At 50.6% G+C, this 7,500-nt stretch overlaps 1 protein-coding gene across 11 annotated transcripts in view; it reads left to right on the plus strand.

The window, feature by feature from the left end:
- The window catches only part of LOC125032449 (flippase kinase 1-like), a 150,738-nt gene that overhangs the window by 142,655 nt on the left and 583 nt on the right, over window positions 1-7,500 (plus strand). For 6 of the 11 annotated variants that reach the window (XM_047623580.1, XM_047623575.1, XM_047623576.1 and 3 more), the window contains 5 exons: window positions 3,901-4,113; window positions 4,651-4,998; window positions 5,110-5,481; window positions 5,592-5,840; window positions 5,977-7,500. The exon at window positions 5,977-7,500 is cut by the window's right edge and continues 583 nt beyond it. In XM_047623580.1, coding sequence (XP_047479536.1) covers window positions 3,901-4,113; window positions 4,651-4,998; window positions 5,110-5,481; window positions 5,592-5,840; window positions 5,977-6,120 — 1,326 coding nt within the window. In that variant the 3' untranslated portion in view covers window positions 6,121-7,500. The remainder of the gene's footprint in view (window positions 1-3,900; window positions 4,114-4,650; window positions 4,999-5,109; window positions 5,482-5,591; window positions 5,841-5,976) is intronic. The other 5 variants (XM_047623581.1, XM_047623579.1, XM_047623586.1 and 2 more) reach the window with 2 other exon arrangements.

Here is a 7,500-nt window from a genome sequence, read left to right on the forward strand (position 1 = left end):
CCCCCGCTAGCAACATTAACAATTGCATGATTATGCGCCGGCGGGTTGAGGATAAGATACCTGGATTACACCACAAGCACTGATAACCTTGACGATAGTGCATTGATCAGTTCATGATGTGCATTAGAGGCGTGCAATATCTCTCTCATCCCCTCCCTCCCTCCTTGCCTCACACCACCTCTCCCTCTCTCCCTTTCTCGCCTTAGTGACTGTCCCTCTCCCTTTTTTCCTCACCTCCACCCCCCCTCCCGTACCCCGTCCCCTCGTCTGCCTCCCCTATATTGTATGGGTTCCTCGCAGGTCGATTGACTCATCATCGTCCCCAGGCATTATCTGAAAGCCCTAGATTTATGTATTTATTTTTTATCTTTTAGCATATCATATCTCACTGTCGCTCTTTTAACGCTGCCCCTCCGTGTGACCTCATGGGCTCGCTCAGGAGTCATGAAGTGTCCACTCCGCAGGTGCTGGGCTGATCATGCGCCCTCCCCATGTCCCCTGAGTCTGCAGCGCCTCTGCCTGGCACGGAGGAAGAGCTTGGCCCCGGCTCTGTAATTGGCGCCTTATCTCTTCTGGGACGTGCAGGCCGGCGGCTCTGCATTCTAACAGGCCGTGTACTTAGCAACAGCCGGGCAGGAACTGATGCGCATTCTCCGCTGCCTAATATGCTGTACTCACGCACGCACGTATACGCACATGCGACCCCCCTCCCCCCACGGTGGCACAAGCACTAGCGCGCGCGCACACACACACACACACACACACACACACACACACACACACACACACACACACACACACACACACACACACACACACACACACACACAAGTACGCAAGCACGCACAGGTGCACAGTCGCACCATTTCCTTTTAAAGCTTTATCCACTTTGAGGTGTCATTTCTCAAGCGAATATTGATAATAGTGCAAATTATCTATTTCATGACGCAGTTAGCAGTTTATAACTCAAAATATTAAATTTTTGTGCGCGGTATCAATATTTCTGTTGAGTTTCCTGTGCGTGTGCACGTGCTGCAAGTGGGTGAAATTGACTAACATGGTAACGCAACTTTTTGTTTTTATGTTTTACTGTTGCATTCTTCGTTTCCCAAAGGGGTCTGTTTGTCTAGCGGGGTGCTTCAATAACTCAAGCAAAGAAACAACACTAATTGTATTTTATTAAATGAGAGGGAGATAGACAGGGAGGAATGCGATAGAAAAGGGTGGAAGAAAAGTAATAGAGAGATTGAAAGAAATAAAGGAACATAGTGAAGTGAAAATAAAATGCATTGAGAGAAAGAGGGACAGGCACAGACGCTTCAGACAGGGAGACAGACAGACGGGACTCATAGGCCTATCACGTGACGGGACCTATTTGATCACGTGCCCTCCCCCCCTTCCTCTCTTACCTGCGTACTGCCCTCCCCCTCCATCCCCGTCACTCACCCCCCATCTGGCGGCCTGTCCTCCAGCCCCCCAATATCCCGGCTGCTTGAGGAGGCCTATGGGACAGGGACTTTGTCTACGATTATGCATGCTTATATATAATTCTTCTTTTTTTTATAAAGGGAACTGTGCGTGATGTATTTGAAAGAGAAGGTAGTCAATTGGATAACGAATTCGACATGAAGAGCTGCATCGAGGGCTGCGGGCCTGGGGAAGGGGTTCGGGAAGGACGGGGAGGGAAAAGGCGACCGCGTCCTCGGCAGGGTTCATTGTTCCCGGGAGAAGGTCCTACGAACAGCTGAGTGGACCAGTGTTTGCGTGGCGGCCGGAGGGAGAAGGACACCTGGAAAGCAAAGGTGTGGGCGCACCTGATCCTCCTCCTCCTCCTCGGCGGGAGGAGAGCGACTTACGGGGAGGCTGAGGGCGATCGTGGAACGGTGTTTTGGAAGGGGAAAAGGGACTTGTGGTCTATGTTTTATTTCCTTTTATTTATATTTTATGGTGGGGTGAATGTATTTTTGTTGTGTGTTTTATTTCGTGTTAGTGAGAGCGAAAGTTTGGAAACGCGCTTATCCGGTGTTGCAAAAGCACGCGATTCCATATCATGTGATAAAGGAAACCTGACGAATGCAAGTGCGATTAAAGTTTGTTCAATGACGGCCTAACTGACGTAAGAAAATGCATTTTTCGGCTGGCGACGGAGATGTGCGTGCCTGCGCCTCGTGGCCCAATCGCCGTTCTGCTTTCGTCGCTGATTCGCCCCGATAGCAGCCGCTGCGAAAAATGCCTCGAGGACCTTGCACTTTGGAGCGAGCCGTAGTTAGCGCGATGCGACAGAGGACGTCGCTAATATCCTAGTGTTTTTTTTATTGTGTGTGTGAGTGTGTGTGTGGGTGAGTGGGTGGGTGGGTGGGTGGGTTTGGATGTGTGTGTGTGTGTGTGTGTGTGTGTGTGTGTGTGTGTGTGTGTGTGTGTGTGTGTGTGTGTGTGTGTGTGTGTGTGTGTACGCGCGTTTAAAGGCAAGAGGGTGAGGGAAGCGTTACGAAAGGCCCCTCGTCGTTAGTGATCACGTGATGGATGTGCTCAGGTTCAGACTGTGAACGGTTTCGTGGGGATGAACGGGATTTTACCTGGCTATTGTTGGGTCTTTCGACTGATGACATTTCGAAGGCGATTGAGACCGAGACTTTTTTATATAGAGTTCGATACCCTTGATATTTGTTTTGATACGGTGGTGCATATTAGGAGGGTTGAGTTTTCCTTATGTTTGTCCAGTTGAATAAGATGGCAGGTCTGGAAAACAGTATAAGCAAAACAGAGGAATAGCGAGTGTGATAAAATATTGGCCTTAATCAAACCATTGGCATTAACATCTCGATAAAACCGTAGGCAGGGTTAATCTCGGCTCCCATTGTAGGTCACGGGCTCATCCAGGTTCCTCTGTTCAAGATTGCGCTCAATGCCACACCGGGATGGAAAGCGACCCGAGGGGGTCGTCGCTTTGCAGCTGCCTTTGGTTTCGAAATGTGTGCGTGTCTTTGTAATTGTTTGTATAGCGTTCGAGATGGTAGCCGCCGCCTCCTTTCAGTTACATGTTCAAGGGCCTCTCTTCGCCATTAGGGGTAATTAGCTCGAATCGCCTTAAGTGCGGAGGAGGGGGGGGGGGGGGACTGCTATCGTCAGAGGGCCGTATCTCGCCGCCGATAACGAGCGATCGGCCACATATAAACTGGGACGCGTCCAGCCAACGTCAGTTAGCATCTCAGCAGACCTGAGTGTATCTTGACTTGACTACCTGAGAATTTACTTGTGATTTGCCTCCGTACACTAGACGTCGGTGTAGCAAGGACCTTGTTTCTGTGAACTTTTCGAGAGTGAAGTGTTGCGAAGAGTCAGCTGATCGCGATGGTGGCTGACTTGGTGGCCAGTCGGCAGGAGCGGGAGGAGAGGGAGAAGGCCAGCGTCCTGTCTCTGATCAAGGCTGTGCTAGACATTAAGGGCGTATCGACGCTAAACCTGAACCTGCAGGCGTTCGTCCACCTGCTCAAAACGGTGCTGAAACCCGAGACGTGGCAGAACCTCCTACAGGTAAATGACTCGCTTGTGCGGTGCGGGGAGCGGGCAGCGGGCGCCCCCAGTGGCCTGATGATAGGAAAGACCAATGTTCAGAGCTGCCTATATTTAGATGGTTTATCACTCGGCCAAAGTTAACTGCATCTGTGCATGTCATGTACGTCATAGCGACTTCACACCATTTTGTACAATTAACGGAGTCATCTGCACACAGTTTATTTATATTTTATATTGTAGTTTTATTCTATTTATTTTCTCATACCACAATCTAGTATTGCACTTAGACCCTGCATTTTGTTGACAGAGTAGAGGGTAAAGTCTTATAGAAAGAGTAGAACATTTTCTTCCTGTCTTCTCACTCTGTTATTCCTTGGTGTTCAGAATGCGCTGAACGAGTTCAACTTCCTGCACGAAGGGGACGCGGTCGATCTCGGCGTGGTCGCTCCCGCGGCCCCTGTCGAGGGCCAGGTCAGTATCGAAGAGGTAGAGGAGGAGGAGGAGGTGGAGGACCTTGCGGAGGGAAGCACCCGCTCCTGCTCTCGTACCCGCTCGTCCTCCCCGCCCTCCTACCATGTCCACCTGCCAGACGACCAGGTACACTACACCTAAACTCTTGCTGGCCCCCCGCGCCGCCGGCAGGGGGGCGCCGAGCCCTAACACAGTCTCGTTTGTCTGGACTTCCTCCCTTCGATGTAACCAGCAGTAAACTGTAACTAATCATCTCTGTTCTCAAAACTAACTTTTGTTCCGGCGTAAGGCTGTCCCTGTTTTCTCTCTCACCTTACGGTAAAGACTTGTCTGCCCCTAACCCGTAATCCCTAACCTGACACCTTGAAACTTGGTTCTTCTGGCATGGTTTGGCATTTCCTTGGACTTTTAGTCTGTAGCACTGTATGATATCACCCTTAGCCTGTCTCGAGTCGACCCCTTGCTCTTGATTGATGCTCTCATGTAATCTCTTAACATTAACGCTTGATTCATTCACTGATTTGTTCTCCCTTTCAACTCTGAATCTTTTGAACTTGGAATACCCTCCCAGATATCTGTGATACAAATCGAAAGTGACATCCTGAGACAGGAAAGGCGCGCGCGGGCCCTCGGCAGAGAGACTAACCCTCATTGACATTGCAGGTTGGCGGCCGTGATGTGGACGAGGTCCGGACGCGACGACTGCCGCTGTCCCGGTTCGACCGCGACCGGGACTCGGCGTATGAGACCTACCGCAACTCCCAGTATGGCTCCATGGGCATGGACCAGTTCCGTCTTATCTCCGTACTGGGCCGTGGTCACTTCGGCAAGGTCATACTGGGTCAGTACAAGAACACGGGCGAGTACTTCGCCATCAAGGCTCTCAAGAAGGGCGACATCATCGCTCGCGACGAAGTGGAGAGCCTACTGGCCGAGAAGCGCATCTTCGAGGTGGCCAACTCCGTCAGGCATCCCTTCCTCGTCAACCTCTTCGCATGCTTCCAAACTGAGGTGAGTGCCTTGTCAGACTTAGGAAAACACTATTGTCTTGTACCCACTTATGCTGTTTCACAAGCTATGTCAAGTACGAATGGACTTTGCCTTACTCAATTTGCCTTGCAGAGTCACGTGTGTTTTGTTATGGAGTATGCTGCTGGTGGCGACCTCATGATGCACATCCACGCCGACGTGTTCGACGAGCCCCGCGCCGTGTTCTACGCCGCCTGCGTCGTCCTCGGCCTGCAGTATCTCCATGACAACAAGATCATCTACCGTGATCTCAAGCTAGACAATCTCCTCTTGGACACGGAGGGGTACGTCAAGATCGCCGACTTCGGGCTGTGCAAGGAAGGCATGGGCTACGGCGACCGGACCGGCACCTTCTGCGGCACGCCCGAGTTCCTGGCGCCCGAGGTGCTCACCGAGACCTCGTACACGCGCGCCGTCGACTGGTGGGGTCTGGGCGTCCTCATCTTCGAGATGCTGGTTGGGGAGGTGAGTCGCCGCTTTGGTTCAGTGCTGGTTTGAATTAAGATTTGCCTTTTACGAAGTATGTGTTTAGTGATCAGATGAATGGAGATTCATGTCTATCTGTTTCTTTGCAGTCTCCGTTCCCCGGTGACGACGAAGAAGAAGTGTTTGATAGCATTGTAAACGATGAAGTGAGGTACCCACGGTTCCTCTCCATCGAGGCCGTGGCTATCATGCGTAAACTACTCCGCAAGCACCCAGACAGACGCCTAGGAGCTAGTGAGAAAGATGCAGAAGATGTCAAGAAACAGCAGTTCTTCCGTAATGTTATATGGGATGATCTTTTACAACGCAAGGTCAAGCCTCCATTCGTGCCCACGGTGGTATGTATTGACTGCTGCTCTTCCATTGTTCTGAAACAGCTTGAATCTATGACCCTTGCCAAATACATAATCCAGCCTTTCTACTGTAACTTGTGCAGTTGTATGTATAGTTAAAATTCTCCTTCTCTCTTTGCAGACATCGCCAGAGGACGTGAGCAACTTCGACGAAGAATTCACCACTGAGAAACCTGTCTTGACGCCACCCAAAGATCCTCGCCATCTGAACGACACAGACCAGACCCTCTTCAAAGATTTCAACTACATGGCTGACTGGTGCTGAGCGCGGCATGACGCCAGGAGGGCAATCTCAGTGGAGGGCCTCGCGCCCCGACCGCCCGCCGGCCGGGCCGTGCGTATCTCGACGAGGAATCTGATGTCTGGAGCAGCTCACTCATGGCAGCAGCAGCAGCAGCAGCAGCTGGTCGTATGGCTGTTAGCCTTCCCCTGATTCCGAGGGGGAGGCATAGCTTGCTTAAAGCAGCAGCAGCACCTGTGAGAGGCAGGCGTGGCAGATGCAGACACGTTCCCTCAGTGCAAAGACCTGTCGCCACCTCGAGGGTTCTGCTAAGGATCTGGAGGGTATCTTTGTGTTACCTTCTTGAATCCTGTGGTTTTTCAAACACACGGGATGCTCTGCTTACCACTCCTGGCCTGTCCTGACCTCACACCACATGGTTGTACATACGCCACATCTCTCTTCTCTTTGATAAACATCTGTCGCCGTAAATAGTACTAATCCCCTGTTAGTTTGTCGCCGGCTCAACTGGTAGTCCGGAAGTTTAGCCGCCATGTTCGCTTGCCCACGTGACCACTAACTTAAGGTTGGGAAGTGACGGGTTGTAAGCCACCACTGTGATCACTCCTGCTGTTGGAGGCTTTAAAGTCAACACATGGGAACATGTCCCCCTTCGATTTTTTACTTTTTCAATCATTACCAATCGATTTGGACACTTCAAGATTTTTATGAGCTTTTTAAATTAACGAATGCCCGTCCAAATTTTAGAACCTTTTATTGTGATAACCTGTGGCCTTTCCTGTTGTTAACTTCTGAATGCAACTATTTATTCATATTGTGATATGTACTTTTATGCATCGTCGACTTCACAAAGGTCCCAGTTCCTCCTCCTTTTTTGGAATACTCACTTCACACTCATCCCGAAAATTCGATTAGGAATTTATCAGGAATATAGTGGAGCCCTGGGAAGAAGGGTCCAGAAGTACGTTGTGAGCACTGCATGTGAGGTAGCGCATTATCCCCCCTCCTTGTCCTTTTTCCCTCTCTCCCTCGCCCACCCCGTCTCATCTTCACGCCTTCCCTCCCCTCCCTCCCCTCCCCCTCAATTTAGTCCGTAGTCAGAAGCCAACCTCCATTGCGGCGGGTCCCTGCGGTGTGGCAAGGCGTCCGCGTGCACACACACACACAAATGTTTTTAATGCTCAGTTTTAATTGCCACATCAGTGTGCAGGTTAGCCTTTTCTTTTGTAGAAGGCGTGGTCCGACGGCGCCATGGGGCAGGGACCCGTCACTTGATTTTTCATTTCACATACTCCAGTGATTCTTGACATTGTAGGGATGCCTAGTGTAAATTAAACGTGATGATCCTGTAGGATATAAATATTTTAAATACTATAATGAATTTTTTTGAGAAATCGGTCATGT

Source organism: Penaeus chinensis, chromosome 14, assembly GCF_019202785.1.
Source record: "Penaeus chinensis breed Huanghai No. 1 chromosome 14, ASM1920278v2, whole genome shotgun sequence".
Lineage (NCBI taxonomy): Eukaryota > Metazoa > Arthropoda > Malacostraca > Decapoda > Penaeidae > Penaeus > Penaeus chinensis.